This window comes from Podarcis liolepis (genome assembly GCF_965112155.1).
Source record: "Podarcis liolepis genome assembly, chromosome: 7".
Lineage (NCBI taxonomy): Eukaryota > Metazoa > Chordata > Lepidosauria > Squamata > Lacertidae > Podarcis > Podarcis liolepis.
In genome coordinates, this window is record NC_139561.1 from 78,241,431 (window position 1) to 78,265,892 (window position 24,462).

General features: G+C 47.1%; 1 protein-coding gene across 1 annotated transcript; it reads left to right on the plus strand.

Moving 5' to 3' along the window:
* Positions 1-7,333: 7,333 nt before the first annotated feature.
* On the plus strand, positions 7,334-24,087 carry LOC310712437 (uncharacterized protein). Its single transcript, XM_083515477.1, has 7 exons — positions 7,334-7,492; positions 14,765-14,878; positions 15,909-16,055; positions 17,057-17,200; positions 17,578-17,712; positions 20,195-20,353; positions 21,070-24,087. Exons 1-7 carry the CDS (start codon positions 7,444-7,446, stop codon positions 22,485-22,487), a joined length of 2,166 nt encoding a protein of 721 aa, XP_083371603.1. The 5' UTR covers positions 7,334-7,443; the 3' UTR covers positions 22,488-24,087.
* The last annotated feature ends 375 nt before the right edge of the window (positions 24,088-24,462 follow it).

Below are 24,462 nucleotides of genomic sequence, written 5' to 3' on the forward strand. Positions count from 1 at the left end.
TCCCTCAGAGCACCATAGTGCATGCCTGCCCTCTCTGCTTTTGATTTGAAAATCCTTCCACATTCCACCACAGTTGCAGGTACAGCTGTTTACGGATCCTCCAGCCCCACCTTGGCAATGGAACCGGCTATTTAAAGCTCTCTCACACGCCCTGCCTACTGTGTGGTTTTGGTCTGCTGCGGGGGAAGATTTAATGGGAGGGGAGTTTTGATGGGACACGAGGTCTAAATTTGGTATCAGGGATGCCTGTGAGAAAATGTGTGAGAACGTTCTCGTCTTGGCGCATGAGGAAACACGTTTTGATCTGCAGTGCTATGCCAGTGCTATGTTGCTTAAACCATGCCAGGACAAACCAGGTCTTAACCCAAGAATAGATTTCATTGATTTAATGGGCCGGGGCATTGCATTTTGGGTAAATTAAAATGGCAGACCGCCACCACGGATGGGAGCTGAACTTTGCTCCTGGCTGCCCATCACTGAAAGGGCCATTGGAAACCCAAGGAGGAGAGCAGCTGATTGTGTTTGTAAAATTGAAATGGAAATATGTGTAAATATGACTTGTTGCTGGGAATGGAGGAGAAATTTAATTCAGTTCACATTCGAAACCAAACTTGACAAATTTGCAATATGTGATCTGAAAGGCAGTTGTCCTTCAAAATGCACAATTCTCTGAATTTTGTTCTCAAAGCAAGAAATGTGTGCAAAAATGCACATATTCACAAAAATAAACATGTAAAATGCATTCTGTGTGGAGAAGATTACTTGCAAAGATGCGTTAAATCAGGCAAATCGTATACAAAAAAATGTCCATGTTGAGAGGAATTTGCACTAAAATGTCGACCAATTGTCCTGAGTAGTTTTTTTAAAAAATGATGCAGGATTGCAGAGAACTGAAGACTGGGGGGAAATGAGAAACAGAAGATGCCAGCTGCATAAGAATGTAAGACAAGGCTGCTGGACCAAGCCAATGGCCCAACTAGTCTACCATCCTTTTTTCACAGGGGCCAATCAGACTCCAAGCAGGACTTGGGCACAATAGCACCCATCTGTGATTCCCAGCAATTGGTACTCAGAGGCATAATGCCACTGGAAGTATAGAATCACAGAATCATAGGGTCATTCTAGTCCAACACCAAGGGTCATTCTAGTCCAACCTCCTACACTGCAGGAATCTCATCAAGATGGCTCAGTTGGTAGAGCATGAGACTCTTAATCCCAAGGTCACAGGTTTGAGACCTACGCTGAGCAAATGATTCCTGCATTTCAGGGGGTTGGACAAGATGACCCCCTGAGTACCTTCCAACTCCACAATGTGTTGATTCTATGAGCCATGACAGGTGGCCATCCAACCTCTGCTTAAAAAAGACAGTCCATTTCACTGTTGGACAGCTCTTAACGTCAGAAAGTGCTTCCTGAAGTTTAGTCGGAATGTCCTTTCTTGTAACTTGAAGCTGTTGGTTCGAGTCCTGCCCTCCAGAGCAGGAGAAAAGAAGTTTGCTCCTTCGTCCTTGTGACATCCTTTAAGATATTTAAAGATGGCGCTGTGGTCTAAACCACTGAGCCTCTTGGGCTTGCCAAATGGAAGGTCGGCGGTTCAAAGCCCCACCACGGGGTGAGCTCTCATTGCTCGATCCCTGCTCCTGCCAACCTAGCAGTTCGAAAGCACGTCAAAGTGCAAGTAGATAAATAGGTACTGCTCCGGCGGGAAGGTAAACGGCATTTCTGTGCGCTGCTCTGGTTTGCCAGAAGCGGCTTAGTCATGCTGGCCACACGACCCAGAAGTTGTACGCCAGCTCCCTCAGCCAGTAAAGCGAGATGAGCGCCACAACCCCAGAGTCATTAACAACTGGACCTAATGGTCAGGGGTCCCTTCACCTTTACCATATCTCTTCTCAGTCTCCTCTTTCCCAGTAGAGGTACAACACAGCCACTGTGGCTAGTAGTCATTGACCTCCATGAATTTGTCTGATCCTCTTTCTAAGTCATCCAGGTTGGTGGCCACTACTGCTTCCTGTGGCAATGAGTTCCATAGCTTAACTACATGAAGAAGGGCTTTCGTTTTTCTTCCAACATTCATTGGATGCCCTTGAGTTCTAGCATTATCAGAAAGAATTTTTTCATCCGTTCCTAGGCTTGAGACGAGGTAAGCATGGGTCTAAGCACCTAAAAGGGGCAGATCATCCTCTGAATGGTTGTGAGGCGAAAAGGTGGGCCATCTATTTGCAGAACTATCTTGGGCAATATATCCAGAGAGGGAATGATTTTGGGACATACAGGCGGCATTTCAGGACAACTGCAGCTCCTGTGCTTTGGAGCAAGGATGACCTAATGGGCTTGGTGGATGGCGCCCCTAGAATGCAAGCAGCTCAGGGGCAAAGTGAGTCAGCAAGTGATAAACAGCGCTTGAGAATTTGGAATAAGCTTTTACAGAAACCATGCAATACTTTTCCAAGGGAGGTGGCATGCCTATTAGCTGCTTTGATCACTTCATTCTATGCCTGAGCTCCACTTAGGAGCATTTTAATCCCAATTAGTGATAGGCGATGCCAGGCTGTGCGTCTCTTCGCAACCTGAAAATTATAAGTGCTGCTGTCTTTACCACACGGCACTCAAGCGGTTTGCACCACGTGTGATTGTTCTTAAATCATGGAGATGGCCGCAACTCTTACGCTTCAGGATTGAGCTTAAACTCCTGTGCCTGACTCCTCTTACAGTTGTCTAGCAAACACTGCAGTTCTGAGACAGCTGTTGGGCAAAACTCCACATTGAAAGCCACCCATTCTGAATCTGCATTCGGAAATTTTTAATTTGGGTTTTCAGCTCTTGAGCAGGGAAACGACTCATTCCCTTGAGTGGCATGGAATTATTTGCGCATTCTGGGAAGAACAAAGGGGGTCCTCAGAGCAAGGCCTTCCAGGCAGGTTTGCCCTAAAAGCGCCTGCAACATTGTCGTGTGCTGCCTTTAAGACTAATGACGGCTAAAATTTTGAGGGGAGTTTCAAGGGACTGTGACATTCACAGCCGGTCCACCCAGCAGGGCCGAAGCTAGGGGGTGGTGAGGAGGCCTCCCCCCCCAAATTGACTAAAAATATGTCTATAAACAGGGATGCAGGTGGCGCTGTGGGTTAAACCACAGAGCCTAGGACTTGCCAATCAGAAAGCAGGCGGTTTGAATCCCCACGACGGGGTGAGTTCCCGTTGCTCGGTCCCTGCTCCTGCCCACCTAGCAGTTCGAAAGCACGTCAAAGTGCAAGTAGATAAATAGGTACTGCTCCGGCAGGAAGGTAAACGGCGTCTCTGTGCACTGCACTGGTTTGCCAGAAGCGGCTTAGTCATGCTGGCCACATGACCTGGAAGCTGTATGCTGGCTCCCTTGGCCAATAAAGCGAGATGAGTGCTGCAACCCCAGTGTCGGCTATGACTGGATCTAATGGTCAGGGGTCCCTTTATCTTTACCTTTTTATGTCTATAAATAAAAATACCGATTATTGCCTCATAAGAAAAGGTTTTAAATAGAGAGTCTTTATATGATAAGTGAGGGCCCTGCTTCCCCCTATTTTTTTTCCTTGCCACATTCCTTTTTTCTTTAAATTTCACAAACTCAAAATACACACTATTTCACATTGTGTACTTAGACTCACGACGTTTCAGCCAATCACAATGCAACTTTCCAGGGGACAGCCGAAGCCAAATTGAATTGGGGGTTGGAGGAGAGGCGGAACGAAGAGCTAATTTGTCTGTGGCTAGGGAGTGTAATCTGGACAGTTCTGCCAGGGGCGCAAGATCACCTAGCTACAGCTCTGCCACCTAGACTGCCTCTCTTAGAGGACCTCACCTGGTCCTTCCTAGAAGGCAGAAGGGAGAAGGTTAAAACAGAGAGCCTTGATGACTTTGCTGCTGCTGCTGCAGAGTGGTCATTGCTCCCCCTGCCCACCTCGGAAGCAAGCTAGGAGGGGCTGGACGGCTGCTGTCCCTACGAATGAAAGGATGGGTACCTGAGACAGAGGGAGAGGTGCAGAGGAATGGGGGGGGAGTGGCTCTGGCAGCTGCAGCAGTTGCCAAAAGGAGGTGTACAAGGCACCATCCAATCATCTTAGGGACTTCACTCTGGATTTGTAGTCTTTGGGGGAAAGGTGGCTGTTTCTTGTTTCCCCTGTTACAATCAACTGAGAGTCAGAAACACATGCAAATCACCCAGAGATCTACCAGGAAAACCTGCTCTCCCTCCCGCCCATCCCTGAACTAGAGGAGTGAATAGGTGGATTTGTAGGAGACCTGATAGTGCACAAACGGCCTTGCCTTTTCAGCAAGGGATGGGCCATGAACGCCCGTCCAGCTCTATAATTCACTAACTGGCACAGCTTGCTTTCCTAAGCCCATGGCAGAAAGCAATTCCCTTGCCTGAGGGGGTCTTCAAAAGCCAGACAGAGAGCATGCTTCTAATCCCTATTACATGCAACCTCCTTTCTCTTTTCCTTTCCTTTCCCCTAGCAGATTGCTGCGCATTTATTGCAAGCAGATGAAAAACAACAACAACAACAAATCCAACAGGTTAAGCATTTCCCAGCATGGTAAGGGCAGAAACGGAGTACAGCTTCCCCTGTTGAATTCCTGCCAGTGTTAAAAGTTCAGGACTCCTTTCTGCTGGGGGAAGGAAAGTGGCAAAACTATTCTTCTTGCAATCCTTTAGTCATCACCGCCCTATCAATCTGCATTGCTAAAGCATTCGCTGCCCCTCCCTCCTCCTCGCTTGATGCTCACCTTCCTTGCCATGTGCCCTGGACTGCCCCACAGTCAATCTGTGTGTTCCCTTGGACAGGCTTATTTATTGAAGAGAACTTGGGAAAGTCAGGCACACCCAATCCAAGCAGAGAACAGACTCGTGTTGGGTCCAGAGATGCCTCTCTTGCAAGAGAAGTCTGAGAAGGCTCAGTCATCTCAACCCTCCTTCTTTAATGAGTCAGGATCTGGCCAATCTCAGAGGTGGGAGAAGGAGTCTGTATGATTGCGACTTCCAACCACTCGACCACACAGCCTTCCAGGAACTTGGAAGAGAGCCTGGGATGAGACCAATTCCCACCTCCACACCAGGATCCAAGCAGACCTCTAAGGCCATTGCTATGAGGCCACTATATCCAGATGAGATTCAGTCACATCCCAGCAAACTTTGGTTGCACATTTAAAGCTAATTTGGAGCCCTTGGGCAGCAAACCTGCTGTTCCCCACTCAAAAACGTGTGGGGTTTTTTTGTAGTAAGTAGGGTGATGGGAGAATACAATTTAAAGTGTGCTTGAGGCCATGCCATCTTACTTCTCTACAAATAAATTGGGATAGATGTTCAGTGGATAGCCCACATCATCTAAGCTCCCCGCAAACTCTGTGGAAACAAATTAGAATGAATATTCAACAAAGAGGTTGTCTGCAAAGGATCCAACTTTGCTGGCTTAGATCAGTGTTTCTCCCTCTTCTATTTGGGAGTCCTTTGTCAGGCAGATAAAAACAAGGACTGGAGAGCTACAAAAGTATCCCCCCTCCCCCCAAGAGTGGCCCATACAAAATTCCCGAGTGAGAGAGGAATCACCAAAAAAGGGAAGAAAACCAAACCAAACCTTGGTCTAAAATTTGCACTATTGACTAATTTATATATGGACTGCTACACATTTAGAAATGCCTACTACAGTTTAAATAGAAATCCAGTACATCTCATTGCAGTGGTGAAATCTGGGTTGTGTCCAGAAACGTAATCTCATTCCTGCAAGGGCTTCTGCCTGTGCAATGGAAGATTCCCCACCCTCTCTTCCCTCTGTGCACCCCCATCTATTCTGGGGTCACCCCAACCTTCTGGAGCAGATTTGAGGGGGGCATAAGGAGAAAATAAGGAGGGCAAGTTCCGCTATGGAGCAGAAGGTCCTTACGCAAATGAGATGACTTGGTTGGATGCCAAAGTATCATACCACTTGTGGATAGTACATCTGTATGGATCTTTCCAATGTAAATAGAGCTCTGTGGACACTGCTGTGAGAAGGTGGTTTATCAAACTCTTACTTATTGCACCCTGTAAATCAGCAAAACTAATCCCAGTTCTATTTCCATAACTCTGTGGAAGAGATTTGAAAGGATTGCAAAAACCTCTTTCAGACATTCCCACCAGAGGTAAATCAACGCCCCAAGATTTTGACATTCATCTTCTCAACAGCTGTAATAATTCTAACTGTTCAACCTCAGTGTTTGAGCGGTTCAGTTTTTATCTCTGGAACTCAGATGCCTTGGGATGATGAGCTACACTTCTTGAATGGCAGCAGGTTCTGCAGATTCAGAGGGAAGCCACTGTACAATGCACTTGATTGTGTTTCAAGACACAGCATCCTGGTTGCCTGAAGTTAGACTTCCTCATGGGACATAGAAATCTGCCTTATACCGAGTCAATGTTTTGCTCCATGCAGCTCATTAACATCTACACTCGCCAACAGCACCTCTCCAGGGTGTCATACAGGGAGCTTCTTCCCACTCTACTTGGACATGCAGGGAATTTAATTTGGGCTCTCCTGCTTGCAAGACTACTGAGCTATAGCTCTTCCTCAAAAGAAAACTGTTGTCTAGTGGTGAATGATGTTGGAGAATCTGGGCCTTGCTTCTCATTGCTTCTCTTCATAGATTCAGGACAGATAAAACGAAGCACACAGTGCATAGTTCAGCTTTGGAACTTGCTCCCATGAGAGGTGGTGATGGCCATGAATTTGGATGGCTTTCAAAGAGGACTGGACACATTCATGGAGGAAAGGGCTGTCAATGGCTGCTAGCCGCAGTCGGAGGCAGGAATGCTTTTGAATACCAGCTGCTGGAAACCACAGGAGGGAAGAGTGCTAGGGTCTTGTTTTGTGGGTTTTCCCCAGGTATCTGGTTGGCCAATATGAGAACAGGATGCTGAACCAGGTGGGTCACTGGTCTGATCCGACAGTCTCTTCTTATGTTCTGATTGCCTTTCTCTTTCTCCCTGCTTCAGTTTCTCCCTCTGTTGCTTTTTGTATCCTTTCCTCCAGCTTTCCCTCCCATCCCAACCCGACTGGCTGGATTCCTGAAGCCTGACACATCCCCGCCTTCCCATCCATCCTTTGGGATGCTCCAAACATCTCCTCCTGAAATCCTGGCCTGTGACTCACCTTGATACCAGGTGGGTCCGGTCCAACGTGTCCTCTGGTGCCACGCTTTTCGCTCACGTGCCTGGCAACCCTCCTTTGCACTGTCCCCTCCCAGCCATTGTGAAAGCAGCAGAGCCCAGCCTGGGACCAATTGGGAGTTCAAAGTGGCACCTTTGTTTGGGGCTGGTCCTTATGGAAGGGCAGGATTGGGTGGGAGTATTTAGGAGGTTATTAAAGGCAGTGCCAGGCAGCAGGTCAGAGACAGGGGCTCAGGACACAGCAAGGAGCTTAGAGCTGTTTCAAGATGGCCAAGACTTGGGCAATTTTGCTGCTACCTGCTCTCTTCTACCAAGGTAAACTAAAGATGGATTGATAGGAAATACTATTGTTGTTATTATTATTAATTTTTATAATTAGTTCAGCTTTCAGCGGTGCAGGCAAGGCCGGATTAAGACCTTTAGAGGCCCCAGGCACTTTAAAGGTTTCGGTTGCCCCCATATATATCTGATTTAAAACATAAACAATAACAAACCGTAAAATATATTTTTATTTCTTGAAAGGAAACCTAGAGAAAGATGGAAAATAATGTTTGTTTTTGTATACTTCCACTTTATTCCATGATACGAACAATTTATTTACTAGTTTACAGCCAAATTTTGTGCTTTAATTAATAGAGATGAATTTTCTCTCAGAATTTGTAAACTGAAAAGCAGAGTTGTGGGTCCACAGAAAAACTGACAGTGGAAAATTTATGTGGTGCCCCCCTTCCCTTGATACTGTAGCACATGCTCATTTTGCTTAATGGTTCATCCATCTCTGGGGGCAGGTTTGATATTGCAGGATCACGAGCGCTTTTTCGTCAGTCCTGCTTTTTTATCCTTTTGACGTCATCTTAAATCTTACATTTGGCATGCTTTTCCTGCTACAAGATATTTCAGTGATGGATGGGATTGTCCTGTAAGTCTGTAATGCAGAGATGCCCAAAATATTCCCTCCATGGTAGCTGCTCCTGTAACAGCGGTTGGATCTACAGCAGTTGCCCCTTGATATTGTTTAGTTCTAGCCAAGTAGAGTTTGGCATCATCTGCACTTAAATGCATTTAAATTCCCAGAGTTACCTGGGAAGCGGGATGGATGGTTAAACTACTCTGGGAATGGTAGCTCCATGAAGGGAATATGGGCCACCTAACAGCTCTCAGCACTTTGGACACAAACTACAGCTCCCAGGGATCTGCAGGGGAAGACAGGACTGTTTTAAGTGGTATAATAGTGCTTGAAATGTAGCTAGTGCAGACGTGGATTCCTGCAATTCAAATCTCCCTTAAGGAGCTATGACCTCACTGCTTTGTTGCTTTTCCAGTCTGCTGGCAACCCTTACTAAGTGAACCAAGGCTAAAGAGATGCAGTTCACTCCAGGCTGCTGCAGCAATGAGGTGGACAAGCTAAATCATGAAATGAGGCTTCTTGCATTGAGACTGACCTGCTTCTCCAGCAAAGTTCAAAGTTCTTTAATTGTGCTATTGAGGACCAGCCTTTACAGGAGAAAAACCACAGCATGAGATCAGAGCATCTTTTTGCATGCAGGAGGTCCAAAGTTAAATTCCCAGCATTTCCAGGTAGAGCTAGAGAGCTGAAATCCTGGAGAGCAGCTGTCACTCAGTGTAGACAATACTGAGCAAGATGGACCCTAAGGTCTGTCTCAGTCTAAGGCAGCTTATTAATTAACTAAATTTTTAGACCCCCTTTGTCTGAGGACCACAGGGCAGTTTGCAACACAGAACCCAAATGTCAACACGCAACTATACCTCATAAATACTGAAAGAGTTAGAATCATGGGATAGCTCAGTTGGTTAGAACATGGTGCTGAGAACGCCAAGGTTGCAGGTTTGATCCCCGTATGGGACAGCTGCATATTCAGGTTGGACTAGACGATCGTCAGGATCGTTCCAACTCTATAATGCTGTGATTCTATGATCTGTAGAATTGGAAAGATCCCAAGGGACATCTAGTCCTATGCAGGACTATTATTATAGAATTATAATAAATACGTAATAAAATACAGATGATTGTAACAGCAACAGCATCAAAAACAAGGGAGGCAAGAATCAGCAACCAGGTAACTAAAATGCAAAAAAACAACAACAGTGCACAAATACCTTATATTTTCTCTAGCCAAAGACAGCACTTAATCCTAGCCACTGCACAGAAAATGGCAGACCTTCCTAGTTCTTGCCTGGGAGCTTTCCTCCCCCCCCCCCCAGTCTTTCAGTCTGGGCAATCTTCACTTCCTTCCCTCTCACTCCCCACAGTTCCTTCCCCAATTCCACCCGCCACCTTAATGTTTCTGTAGCTTTTGTAGCAAGGAGAGGGAGGGAGGGAGAGAGAGAGGACTGGGAGGCAGCGTGGGGAAGTCCCACCCTGAGAATGACTTGTCCCAAATTTGACATAAACACCCAGAAGGTGCCTCCTCCTCCTCCTCCACGGACAGGGATTTTACAAAACACCTTATGACGGAAAGAGGACAATTAGCAAACAACGTGATCCTCTGGCTTCCTGGGTTCTCTGGTCCAGGAATTCTGGAGACCAGAATAATTATGTGGGGTGCGGTTCCATGCATCCCATAAACATGTGTCCCAGAAACTTATTCTCTTTTGTTCTTGTTGTTGTTGTCTTTAAAAATAGGAGCCTAATCTTTGAAACAACAACAACAACAAAAAGGAGATGAAGTTTCTAGTCCTCATGGGAGGAGCCACTATAGCAGAAACAAGGAACCTGGTGTCTTCCAGATGTTTTTGGACCAAAACTCCCATCAGCCTCAGCTGGCATGGCTAATGGTCAGGGATGGTGTGTGTCTGTTGCTTCAAGTATCTTGAGTGCCCCCCTTTCTCCATGCCCACCCTCTCTAACTGAGAAGGAAGGGGGAGCCTGCCTTTGCCATGTTTCTGCTCCCAAAATTTCCAAAGCTGCATGTTAAAAGTACACTATGTGGGGATTAATTTCTCTTTAATATCTTCCTGCACTGGGTGTTTATTCTGAAGTAAGTCCTACTGAACTGGGGGACTCATGCACACAACCAATGACTTTAAACAGTCCTGGCTTCCACCAAATAATCCTGAGAACTGTAGTTTGTTAAGTGTGCCAAGCAGGGCTTTTTTCCCCAGCCGGAACTCACTGGAACTGCCATTGCTATTATATGGGAACAAGGGTTCATGCTGAGCTCCAGCACCTCATTTTCTAGAAAAATAGCACTGATGCTGAGAGTTGTTAGAGACCTTTATTCCACCCCCAGAACTACAATTCCCAGAACAGTTTAACAATAAACACTTCTTCCCAGGAGACTGCAACCCTGGGGTCTCCTGAGAGCTCTCAGCACCTATAAGAAAATGCAGCTCCCAGGATTCCATGGAGGAGATGCCATTTTATGGAGAACCTAGACACCTGCCAACTAAAACTTTTAAAATGTTTTAAAAAAGTTCTTTTGAATTTTTTTGTATGTGGGGGTGTGGGATAGATGTTTATTGGGCCTGGGAATTTGTTTGATTTTATGTTTTTGTATTTTTTATTGTTTTTTGTTTGTATTGTTTTATTTGTTTTTTTTAAGGTGTTATTTTGTTCTTAAGGGGAGGGGTCAGGGCTGCTGGGGAGTAGGTCCCAGCCAACAAAATGGCTGGGGTATGTTCCACAGGGGGGAATGCACTGGGACAACCGATCTCCGTGATCACAGGTAGGAGGAGGAGTTACGCTAAGATCAGACCATGTCATTACAGAGGAGGCAGGTTTAGTCGTTGTCTGAGGACTATCCCTGCCTCCGGGTCTGGTCCTGACCGGATGGATCCTAGAATCAGCAAGGGATACCCACATGACCTGAAAGTGTTGCTGTGCAATGCCAGGTCAATGATTCATAAGACCACTGCCATCCATGACTTGATCATGTCATGGATGGAGGACTTGACCTGGCATGTGTAACAGAGACTTGGTTGGATGAAGCAGATGGGCCTGTCCTTGCCGCTGCTTGTCCACCAGGTTTCTCTTACGCACAGCAACCCAGGTCATGTGGGCGGGGAGGGGGGGGTTGCAGTGATTTTTAGGAAGTCATTAGTTTGCACCAGGTGTCCTATTGGGAAGACCCAGTTTTCCGAGTGCATGTTCTGGAAGTTGGGCAATAGGGGCAGTACAGGATTCCTTTTGGTATACTGACCTCCCCACTGCACCAAGGATTCCCTTCCCGAGCTGCTTCAGGTTGTGGCGGATGTTCTCCTGGAGACACCTAGCTTGGTTGTCCTAGGGGATTTTAACATCTATGCCAACACGACCTTACAAGGGGCCGCTTGGGACTTCGTGGAAAGCATGGCCTCCATGGGGCTGTCCCTGAATAAGTCTGGCCCAACCCATAGCCGCGGACATGCCTTGGACCTGGTGTTTACCTCTATGGATGTTGGTGTTCTGACACTAAGTAAAAGCGAAATGAAAGAAGTGCCATGGTCAGATCACTTCCTGGTGCAAGTGGACTTCTCTGCGACCCATCCCCTCTGCAGGGAGGTGGGACCGATTTAGATGGTCCACCCCCGCCACTTAATGGATCCAAATGGTTTCCAGAGAGTGGTAGGGGATGCTCTATCCCATGTTGATGGCCTTTCAGCCAATTCCCTGGTGGCCCGCTGGAATGTGGAGTTAACCAGGGCTATTGACTGTTTGGCTCCGAAGCGCCCTCTCCGATTGCATGGAGCCCGGAGAGCCCCGTGGTTTTCCATGGATCTTAGGGCAATGAAACAATTGTTGAGACGGCTAGAGCGCCGGTGGCAGATAACTCTTTCCGATTCTGACCGGACACAGGTTAGAGCTCAACGTTGAGCCTACCAAGTGGCGATAGCGACGGCGAAGAAGACTTTCTTCGCCGCCTCTATTGCATCTGCAGAAAACAGCAGCAGGAGACTTTTTCAGGTGGTTCACAATTTAGCGGACCCACCTGCGACATTGGGGCGCAGTACGGGCCACATGATCTCCTGCAATGATTTTGCAAAGTTTTTTGCAGATAAAATCGCTCAGATTCAGGAAGAAGTAGACTCCAGGGAGAGCAGGGCCAGGGCGGGAGAGTGCTAGAGTCCTGTCTAGTCAAGTTGTGTGGGATCAATTCCAATCTGTTACCTCCGAGGATGTGGACAGGCTGCTTGGACGAGTGAAGCCAACCACCTGTCTCCTGGATCCTTGCCCATCCTGGCTTATAAAAGCTAGCCGGGAAGGACTGGGAGATGGGCTTCGTGGGGTGGTGAATGCTTCCCTCCGTGACCTGCTGAAAGACGCGGTTATTAAACCGCTTCTTAAAAAACCATCTTTAGATGCGGCCACGATGGCCAACTATCGCCCAGTCTCAAATCTTCCATTCTTGGGCAAGGTGCTTGAGCGAGTGGTTGCTGAACAACTCCAGGCACGCCTGGAAGAAGCGGACCATTTGGATCCCGTCCAGTCGGGATTCAGGCCTCATCATGGGACTGAAACTGCCTTGGTCACACTGGTTGATGATCTCCGGCGGGCTAGGGACAAAGGTGAGAGCAGTTTCCTAGTTCTGCTGGATCTCTCAGCGGCATTTGATACAATCGACCATAACATCCTTCTGGACCGTCTTGAGGGGCTGGGAGCTGGGGGCACTGTCATACAGTGGTTCCGCTCCTTCCTCCTGGGCCGTGTTCAGAAAGTGGTGGTGGGGGATGAGTGTTCAGACCCCTGGGCTCTCACTTGTGGGGTGCCTCAGGGTTCTGTCCTCTCCCCCATGCTTTTCAACATTTACATGCAGCCACTGGGAGAGATCATCAGGAGGTTTGGGCTGGGTGTTCATCAGTATGCGGATGATACCCAGCTCTAGCTCTCTTTTAAATCAGAACCAGTGAAGGCGGTGAAGGTCCTGTGTGAGTGCCTGGAAACGGTTGGAGGATGGATGGCGGCTAACAGATTGAGGTTGAATCCTGACAAGACAGAAGTACTGTTTTTGGGGGACAGGAGGCAAGCAGGTGTGGAGGATTCCCTGGTCCTGAATGGGGTAACTGTGCCCCTGAAGGACCAGGTGCGCAGCCGATCATTTTGGACTCACAGCTGTCCATGGAGGCACAGGTCAAATCTGTATTCAGGGCAGCTGTTTACCAGCTCCATCTGGTACGTAGGCTGAGACCCTATCTGCCTGCAGACTGTCTCGCCAGAGTGGTACATGCTCTGGTTATCTCCCGCTTGGACTACTGCAATGCACTCTACGTGGGGCTACCTTTGAAGGTGACCCGGAAACTACAACTAATCCAGAATGCGGCAGCTAGACTGGTGACTGGGAGCGGCCGCCGAGACCATATAACACCGGTCTTGAAAGACCTACATTGGCTCCCAGTACGTTTCCGAGCACAATTCAAAGTGTTGGAGCTGACCTTTAAAGCCCTAAACGGCCTCGGTCCAGTATATCTGAAGGAGCGTCTCCTCCCCCATCGTTCTGCCCGGACACTGAGGTCCAGCTCCGAGGGCCTTCTGGTGGTTCCCTCACTGCGAGAGGCCAAGTTACAGGGAACCAGGCAGAGGGCCTTCTCGGTAGTGGCACCCGCCCTGTGGAACGCCCTTCCATCAGATGTCAAAGCGATAAACATCTACCTGACATTTAGAAGACATCTGAAGGCAGCCCTGTTCAGGGAAGTTTTTAATATGTGACATTTTAGTGTATCTTTCATCTTTGTTGGAAGCTGCCCAGAGTGGCTGGGGAAACCCAGCCAGATGGGCGGGGTACAAATAATAAATTATTATTATTACTATTACTACTACTACTACTATTATTATTATTATTACTATTATTATTACTATTATTATTATTTATTCAGCATTCATTCTGATTTGAACGTGGGGAGGTTACATAAAGCGGGATGGTTATCCCATGCTTTCTGGGATAGCATTTTCTTGTCACTTTTCAGACCATTCCACAAAGGCATTCCACAGAGGTTCAATGCAGTCATTTGATGTTCATTGGGTGCCAGCTAAGGATTACAGTGCCTGCTGTTGACCGACACACACCCTGCAATATCAGTCCCGGAATAAAAATCTTGGAGAGATGAGCACTTTGCACTTGCCGACTCTTGCTTATTTATTTTAAACTGCACGTGATGCAAGCGAAATCCATTATGCAAAGAACTGTGGAAGTGATACTCGTGGTGTGCAATGAGAAAGATTAAAATCTGATGAGCCTGCATGACATATTCCCAACGTGCTCCTCGTTGCGTAACTCAGTTCCACAGCTGAGCAGCCAGCAGATGGCATCCAACAGGCACAGTTTTCCCTCGCAAAGGCTTCGACCCACAAACATGAGACTCTTAATCTCCGGGTCGTGGGTTCAAGCCCCACATTCGACAAAAGATTCCTGCATTGCAGGGGGTTGGACTAGATGACCCTCGTGGTCCCTTTCAACTCTACAATTCTGGATCTGGGGGAATTTATCAGTATGCATCAAAGTAAAAGTCAAACAAAAGTATGGATGAGCCCAAAGCCTCCCCATATTGGGGGGAAAGCACACCTGGTGAATATCTGCCTGTTGCGCAGATGCTAAAGGGCGGAGTGGAAGAAGCAGCCTTAGACCTGACCAATTTCTCTCCGTCCTCTTCCAGCCTTTTCCTTGCAATGCAACACATGTCACGGTGAGTACGATTGCTTAGGAGAGAACGTGACGTGCGAAGATCCTTCAGCCAGCTGCTCAACATCTGTCCGAAAGGCTTATGTCGGTAAGCATCATTTTTAGCGGTGGTCATGCGTACTTCTTGTTTGTTTTGTAAGGACTGTGGGTCATCCATACACAAAAAAACACATTTGTTCTAAAAACAAACAGATTAGAACAGCGTTCTAATGTTGTGATCGGGGCTAAATAAAGTCACAAACCAGTGAGCTAGCTTTCGAGCTTCACAGAACTCTTCCTCATATTGAGCTTGGTGATCAACAGTAAAAAGTCTGGTGTTGGGGTGGCCAGAATGTTGCTGTTAGAGGGCGTAGTAGAGGAAATCTGAAGTTTCAGGTCTTGCCTTTATCACCATGCCATCACCATGCTTTCTGGGCAAATTTGAGGTTGGGGCACGAGAAAACAATACTAACTAACCTATCCTGAAGCCTGCCAATTGTTCTGGGAGCTGAGCATGTGTGTGTGTGTCTCTCCTTGCAATAGAAAACTCAAGTTGTGAGTGCCAACAGGAATCCCAAACTTTGGGGTTCGTAATTAATGTTAAGTAGGAACCCCATGCTTGACATATCAGCTACTCAGTTTGTGGGGTGCTACAAAATGTGGGGGGTTGCTGCCCCCCGAAAAAACCCTGCAAAACTTTGGCACAGGTTTGCAGAGGACCCCAAATTTGGGGGTTGTAGTTCATGGGCCCCCAACAGGATTGTAGTGAAAAGAGGCGATGAGAAACAAGAGCAAGCTATCGGCAAGCTTGGGGAAAATCCATGGTTCGCAGAAGTGTCAATGGGCAGCAGAAGTGGGTCAGCAGAGGTGGAGGTGGTAGTGATGCCCAATGGTCAGGTCAAGTAGACCTTTCTTGGAGTGTGACCATAGCAGGCTTAAGGCTGGGCCCTTCTCGGCCCAGCCTGACTCACAAAGAGACACTTCTGAGAGTTCCCCTGCTTGATTTGCCCTAATATATAGTAGTGTGGGAATGAAATGAAAGGTACCTCTGGGTTTCATACAGCAAAAGGAAAACTGGGCTCAGGTTCCAGTTTGTGAGATGCTGCGTTAACTACAACATTATTTCTTTCCCTGTCCAGGCTTCCTGGAATTCCAGTCGGTGAGGAAAGGCTGTGCCCCCCAGCTGTTTCCCCACGAATCCATCTCCCTCAACTCTCACCTCATGTCTCTTTCGTACCAGGCACGCTACTGTGCTGAGGATGGCTGTAACAATGAGACCTACTTTGGTAAGTCGTGTGGCTGTCGGCAACCAAAATGAAACCAGGTTGAAATTTTTTGGGGGGTGGGGTGGATTTTGAGGGAGGCTGAAAGCGTATTGAGATGATACATGAAATTTCCGAGAGAGTTACCTAGAGGTCCACCATTGTTACCTGTTTTCTCTTGAGGTGTGTAGGAACTTGTTCGACTGTATGCATGCGATGAATAAATATGACAAGGGTGAAGTTTGCATTCCTTGCCTTGCTTGCAAAGTGGTTAGCATGTTGGACCAGGACTTTGGCCAGGGTTCGACACCACACTCAGCTATGAAGCTCACCTTGGGGCAATCAACTCACTCTCATCCTGGCCTACCTCTCATGGTTGTTGTGAGGATAGAATGGGGATTGTTTGTTTGTTTGTTTGTTTGTTTGTTTGTTTGATTGATTGATTGATTGATTGATTGATGGATTGTATTTCTATTCCGCTTTTCATTCAAATGAATCTCAAAGTGGCATACAATCAATAAATAACCGTAACATAATAAATCATAATATCACATCGCGAATACAGCATACATCATATAAAACAATTAACGAATTATCAATAAAACAGTTGCAATCTATTAAAAAAAAACCTTAAAACATCAACTAAAAAAATAAGCTATACCTCACAATTACGGCAAGTCATGTGATTAACAAATCAATGAGGCATTTAGAATCTATAAATATTAAAAACATTCACAAAATAGCAACTGAAAATATAAGCTAAGCACTTAAATTCATTCACACAATCTCTGCGCCCCCGTGACTCATAACCTTTCGCTCTGTTCAGTTCATTAACTGCCTTGAGCTCCTTGGAGGAAAGGTAGGATTTAAATGAAATAAAGAAAGTCGTTTTTTTAAATAAAAAACACTCCCAGGTTCCTTTGCTGATTGTCCATAGGATGCCATCCCCCCTGCCCTCCTTTGCCATCTCACTGTGCTCTCCCTCCCTAAGCACATGCTAACCCCCACTTCCTGTCTCCCCCCAGTCTCCCATCCTGCCCCTGTTAATCACATGCGCTGCCACAGCTGTGCCACCCAAGGAGCCTGGTGCCCCGAAGCTTCTCGCACTCAGATCAGCTGTGCTGGGGATCAGGACCAGTGTTTGGATCTTGCCGTCACCGGAAAACTGGGTGAGTTGGTGGTGGTGGGGGCGGTAGGCAGTGCAGGATGTGTGGGGGAGGGAAAGAGGTGAGGTGTTTTTCGGAAGAGGGAGGTGATGATGGGAGGGACCCGTGGAGATGTGGGAGGAGACACAAAGGAGAGAAACCTGGCAACTGGGGATAAGAGTCTGCTGGATCACCATGGCCAACCAGAGGCCTGTGGGAAGCTTGCAAGCAGGACTCAACCACAAGGCAGCCCTGTCCCCTCCTGATGTTTCCAGCAACTGCTGTTCAGAAGCATTACTGCAGAACATAGCCACCATGACCATCAGCCACTGATAGACTTCCCCTCCTCCATGATGGGTTCTGCAGTGTCTTATGTCTTTCACTGTCAATTATGCCTGCAGGTCCATATGACAACATGAAGATGAAGGGCTGCACCAACCTCCCACGGTGCCAGGAGACCTTGAGCTTCCACTCTGCAGACCGTACCATCCACGCCAGCTGCTGCTCAACAGCCCTCTGCAATACCTTCAACCCAGGTAACTACTAAACTTGATAGCCGGGCATCAGATATAGAATTGTACGGTATAGGATCAATTTGTTTTCTTGTGACAGTGGGTTCCCCAGCATGCTAAGCCACCCTCAGTCCTTATCTCATACATCTGCAACAGTGGTGGTGTGGCCTTGTGTCCTCCCAATGTTCTTGGTAGAGCACAGCCATCATAGCTAGTCGTCATTGATTTCCTTTTGCTCCATGGATTTCTCCAGTCTTCTTTTTGTTGTGTTGTTGTTGTTTAGTCATTTAGTCATGTCCGACTCTTCATGACCCCATAGACCAGAGCATGCCAGGCACTCCTGTCTTCCACTGCTTCCCGCAGTTTGGTCAAACTCCTGTTGGTAGCTTTGAGAACACTGTCCAACCTTCTCGTCCTCTGTTGTCCCCTTCTCCTTGTGCCCTCTATCTTTCCCAACATCAGGGTCTTTTCCAGGGAGTCTTCTCTTCTCATGAGGTGGCCAAAGTATTGGATCCTCAGCTTCAGGATCTCTCCTTCCAGTGAGCACTCACGGCTGATTTCCTTTAGAATGCATAGGTTTGATCTTCTTGCAGTCCATGGACTCTTAAGAGTCTCCTCCAGCACCATAATTAAAAAGCATCAATTCTTCGGCAATCAGCCTTCTTTATGGTCCAGCTCTCACCTGGAGCAGGAACCGGCAAGCCACTCCAGTATCCCTGCCAAGAAAACTCCATGGACAAAGTCCTCTTTTAGACCTATCCAACTTGGTGGCCATCACTGCTTCTTGGTGGACCAAGTTCCATAGTTTAACTATACGCTGGATGAAGAAGTAACCTTCTTTTCCCTGTTCTGAATCTTCCAGTTTTCAGTTCCTTTGGATGTCCATGAGTTCCGGTGTTAGGAGAGAACGAGCAAGTCCTTTCCTCTAGCCCCCTTTTCCCTGCCAGGCTACCTGGTCTACGCTCAGGGCTGATAGGAGTTGTAGCCTAGCAACTTCTATTTTTTTTTTAAAAAAAATTATTGAATTTTCAAATTATAACAACAAATTTTCCACAAATCTTAATTAAACAATTTATATATCCATATTTCTCCCCCCCCCTTTGGCTTCCCCCGTATTTCTGTACTGATTTATTCAACAATTTCTATACCCTGCTGGTTTGACCTCTTATATAGTTGTGAAAGTTTAGTCAAAACCTGCCAATGAGTCCAAGTCTTTATACTGTCTTTTTATACAATTTATAAATGGTTCCCACTCTTTTTTGAAATCAGTGTTCTCTCTCATGTATCCTCTCTGTCAGCTTAGCCAGTTTCACGTAGTCCATAAGCTTGGTTTGCCATTCTTCCTTTGTTGGTGTTTTCTCTTTTTTCCATACTTGTGCTAATAAAATTCTTGCTGCTGTTGTTGCATACATAAACAATCTTGCTGCTAGCAACTTCTAGAGGACTACAGATGAGGGATGCAGTCAAATGCTTAGGACACTGGTATATTCTACAGGTGACCTTGGTCTTGTTGTTTTTTGTATAGCTAGCCTTGAATGTATTGTCTCTTTGGGCCAAACAAGGCGGAACATCCATTGGTGATTTCTGTCTGGACCATGGCAGGCAGAGAAGGCAAGGGTGGCTCCTGCTGGGCTTCTATTGGTGAAGACAGAAGTCTTGGTCACTGGCAAAGGTCAGCCAAACCGCAGCAGCATGCCTGCTCCATTAGAGTATCTTGGTGATCCTCAGCATAAATTCTACTCATTGAATTCTACTCAGTATTGATCCAGAGCAGAACTCCAATGTATAGTTAGCAGACTAAAAACTTAAACACATTGCAGGATTCCCAAAAAATAGACCAGAGGCAACTGTATTTCATCCAGCAGAGCTTTACTGCTACTGAAAGCAAATGAGCATAATGGTCACAAATCTAATACATTCATGATTGGCAGTGTCCAGTTGCAGCAGACTTAACTTAAACTTACAATAACTTATAATAGGTCTAAATCATAACACTATATACAGAACACCACACCAGAAGGAAGAGAGATAGAAAGAGAAAGTAAAACCCAGCCTCCTTCTTTTATAGTCAGCATGACCTTGAAGAAGAGATAATAGAACCATTTTCAGCCAGCTGTACTCAGCTTCTCTGAAGGAATAACCTAAACATCATGGACCTTCTGCTTGTTTTTTTCACACAGAGAAGCTTCCGGAACCCTCCTGAATTAATCAGAACAGGAAAGATTTCTTCTGCACTAAGAAATGCAAACTGACAAAGGAATCAGGCAGTCTTTTGGGTACTCTGTGCCCATTGCTTAGGGCTTTGTGAATTGACGCAATAACTTGGTCTGGTAGAAAATAGGCATCCAGGTCCACTCTTGCAGCAAGGAAATAACATGCACTCCTTGTAGCTGGAAGCGAGTCCAGTCCACAACCTGCTGCTTGTGCAAATGGCAGGAGGATTCCTGGTTGTTACGACAAAGGTATGCCTCATGGCTGTTTCTTTCACTTTTCTCTCTCCTTTCAGATCTTCATGTCCAAAGCCAGGCAACGAACGGGCTAGAATGCTATAGCTGTGTGGATGACAATGGCTCTGGGTCCGGGTGCTCCAAAAAATCAATCTCCAAGGTGCAATGCACAGGCATCCACAACATGTGCTTGGAGGGGATTGGCAACAGCCGTAAAGGTGAGTGTTGATCTCCAAGACTCCCTACACTTAAGTTTCCAGTGCCATTCTGGTTAGGCAGAGGAGGCAAGCATTTTTTTGTTTCCTTCCAGAAACAGCAAAACCAGAGTCAAAAGTGGGCAGGACACTCACCCCCCCCCCTTCTCGTATCCAAAGGTGTAGTAGTCTGAGGTCGGGTGGGGGTTGAAGACTTGTTACTCTTTCTGTGTTAGGGTCCCTGTCTCCAGCATCTGAGAGCTGCCCAACGAGCATAAAATGGGAACTTTTTAGTCACTGGGAAGAAGTCTTTTCAACCCTTTGCATTAACTACAGTCCAAAAAAGTGCAAGGGGGGGGGTGAGTCAGACACTGAGGATTGGCCCCTAGGGCCACTCTGGAGAAGGTGCACAAGAAGAACTCTGAGTTGTTCCATGGGCTGCAGAGCTAAATGTTTAGGTACACCAAAAGAACAAGATGCTTCAGTTTCAAGAGATTAGTGTGCAAGTTCTGCTGCATGCACTGGGCAACAAAACCCACCCCCAAAGGTTAAATCACTCTAAAAGAAATTGTAGGAGCTCTCCAAATCGTTTTCCAGCCACATGTCATATGAGATTTAAGGTGTGCGACAAGGGCTGCAGTTCACACTCGCCCAGGGAGAGTAACCACAACAGCCTTGTAGGGAGCAATAAACCCTTTTGCCTAATTGTCTCTGTTCCCTTTTCTTTTCTTCACCTGCAGCTGGTAGGGATTTGGGCCTAGTGACCTTCAAAGGCTGCGCCTCCCCAGCCATGTGCCAGAGCTCTCTCCTGGCTTTGGTACAAGAGCTGGACAACGCTGACGTCATGTGTTGCCAAGGCAACCTCTGCAATGACCGCATCGTGGATGGCGTGGTGACGCAGCGCATAGTCCCTGCGGACACTGCTGACACCACAACGGTGGCAGAGTGTGCCACCCCCACGCCATCTGGCACTGCACCAAATCCTGACTGCATCTATGATGATGAGGATGAAGACAGCGTTGCGGTTGCCCATGTCCCCGCTGGTGCAGACCTGTCTCCCGGGAGCCATGTCGATAATGAGACGGCCTACAAGGTCAATGAGAAGGAAGGGAGTGAGTCTTTGGTCAATGAAGGCGACCGTAATCACTCAACGACTGCAGGAGAACACGTTGTCAATGAGAATATCGTTGGTAATCACACAGAGGGCCACACCGTCTCCCCCGCGGGCACCGCAGACTCTGAGGACATGGCAGCAGGCAGTTCCTCAGCTGCCACAAACTTGGACGAGAGCAACGCTGGCACCAACGCCACCTCTTCTGGCAATCATGGCAGTGTTGTTGTGCTGGTGCCCGTCGTGGTCCCCAAGAAGAATGCCACTTCTGCCACTGCTACCACCACCTCCTCTTCCTCCTCAGAAACAAGCGCCGGCAACATGGTTGTGGTGGCTTCCAGCGATGACGATGATGAGTATGAAGAATGTGAGGCAGAAGAAGAGGCCATCAGCACTGGGCAGCAGTTCATGGCTGGTAAGGAGGCAAACCGTGAAGGTTCGGCCGCCACCCACCCTTCAGGTGTGTTCTACGAAAGTGAAACCCGGCCACATGGGTCTGCTCACTCTCCTGCTGCCGGTACCACAGGAAACACCAATGTGGACCACACTGGCCACACTACTACTAGCAGCGAAACCTTTGCCGTCGGTGGCAATCACGGAGATGCCAGTGGCGAGCACGTCACCGTTGACGGTAGCACTCCCCAGCCAGGCCATGCCACCAGTGGCTCCACCACGGGAGGAAAGGTGGAGGCAGGTGCCCCTGTTGTGATCACTGCCAACGCACCAGCCACCACCAGCAGTCCTGCCGGAGCAGTCCTCGTTTCTGGAGCAGCAGCTGGCACTCCACGCCCCAAGAAGAAGATCCCATGCAAGCGGCCCAGGCCCCAAAGCCAACCCGGCGTGAACCTGGCATCCGCACCTGGAGCTGAGAGCCGAGGCGTGGAAGACACTGCCACCAAGAACCCTGAACCCTCGTTGTTCAGTGATGCTAAGCAGCCGGAGCTCAATGCAGGGGGGAAAGGCAGCCTTGACAATGGGGCTTTGGGCCTTGTCTCCAACTTGGGCCTCTTCTGTTTCACTCTCCTGTTGGCTGCCCTGTTGCACTGAACCCACAGAGGCTGGGATTGGGGTTAGGTCTGTTGATTTGTTTTAGACAATGCTTTTTTCTGGAAAAAAAATCTTTTGGTACTCTCATTTTGACTCAAGAAAACCACCATTTTATAGTTCAAATAGGGGAAAATAAATACAGTAAATGGACAAAAGTACAAAGAACATGGATTACCTCATATTACACAGCTGTCAACTCACAGTAACTTCCACACTGGCATGAGGTTCTGTCTGAGACTCAGGAGACACCGGGAACAGAAATGAAGCTGCCATTGGAGGTGGTAACAATGAAACTGACCAATCAGCATGCTAGATTCCAACTCCTACTTCACACATTAAACACTCACTTCCGTCTGAGGCTCAGGGAACACCGTGACAGGAAATGAGGCCGCCATTGGGCATAGCAATGGAACTGATGATTCACTGGGCTAGAGAAGAAACTATTTTTTTAAAAAAAAAATATTTTCTTCTTCCGTTAGATTCACAAAATGTTTAGGGGTACACGTACCCCTGTGTCCCCCCCCCAGAAAAAAGCACCGGTTTTAGAATCAAGGAGTACGGCTTCCCACCCCTTGATCTACTTGCCATTTCCTTTCGTAAAAGAACATTTGAACCCACACAGGGTTTAAAGGAGAAGTGTAATCCAGAATAAAATTTGGAATGCTTGGGTTTTGCATGAAAGTATGCATGGGTGTGTGAGAGAATATGCACAAATGAATAAAACAAATGGCATCTTGCTCCCTCCTGGTAGGAAAAATGGGATGAGGCTCCGTGTGTTTCATATACCCTACAAGACCCTTGGCTGAAAGAAGAGTCTTGCTTATATTCAGGCTGAGCTGGGAACTCCTCCTGGACTGATTCGGGAGGTGGGGTGCCATATTAACATGTAGTTAGAGAAGTATATATTCCACATAACCAACAGGATACACAAGTAGAGCAGTTAACCCATAACATATTGGTAGGTCTGTTTGTTTTCATATGCTGCTAGTGAGGTTTGTACAGTTCACTCAGCTGTGCCAATAATGCGCAGCTATGGGCAACTGCAAGCACACATTGACACACACTATATTTATTAGGAAATCTACAATGGGATGGTTTTTTTTTTTACAATTATATATATATTCCAGATACACAGAGCAAAGCTCAGTCGGTCACAAGCAAAACTCAGGGCTCCTCCAAGCTCAGGAAGGCGACTCTGAGCTCCAGGGTCAATTCAGTCCCATCTAGGCATTGTGAAGGCTAATTGCAAAATACAGCAAATGGAGAGGAGCATCCATATTCCACTTGGGGGGGGGCTTTAAAATGATTTTTTATTCTGCATTCATGATGGCTTGTGCTCAGGATACTACCAGGGCAGTCTGACATGATCTTGCTTTCAGTACCGTTTGTACATGCAAAAGTTCTAGGGCGATCACACAGCTTCCTTTCTAATCAGTGCATATCCTGTAACTACCTGGTGAAACCACTTAACTATTTATATCACCAATGTTCTGGTTTATTTTTGTACCACTTTTCGTTGCACTGTGGTCCCTCCGGGGAGCAATCATGTGGTAGAATTGGGGAAGCATTGCGAAATATCTAATAAAGTAGAATGAACCTACCACTAAGGCACTTTTCTTGGGTCAAAAGCATGTTGCAAAGCACACCTGTGATGAAATGCTGGTCAAGGGGGCGGGGGGAGCAGCTCTGGTTGCACATTGGGACTGAGGTATAAAATCACCCAAATCCAAAATGTGACACATATCCTGAGGAACCCACCTCCCACCCCCACTTTGTGCATAAGCCAGAGAAAAGGATGTTCGGTGTCACAACACTTGGAATTTTCCTTGAGATAAATACAGACAGAGCACAAACTACCCCTTAATCCTTCTCCCCAACAGAAACAAAGTTTGTTTAGGGTGCTGAGAGTTGTGGTGACAGCCCATGTTCCTAGGGTTGCCATATTTGCCATATTTCAAGAAGTAAAAATCCAGAC

What these genes read in the sequence shown, in the direction of transcription:
- LOC310712437 (XM_083515477.1), top strand. Translation starts at nt 7,444, where the DNA reads ATGGCCAAGACTTGGGCAATTTTGCTGCTACCTGCTCTCTTCTACCAA. An exon ending in ACCTGCTCTCTTCTACCAAG is followed by an intron (nt 7,493 to 14,764) that starts GTAAACTAAAGA and finishes GTCCTCTTCCAG; the next exon opens with CCTTTTCCTTGCAATGCAAC. An exon ending in TGTCCGAAAGGCTTATGTCG is followed by an intron (nt 14,879 to 15,908) that starts GTAAGCATCATT and finishes TTCCCTGTCCAG; the next exon opens with GCTTCCTGGAATTCCAGTCG.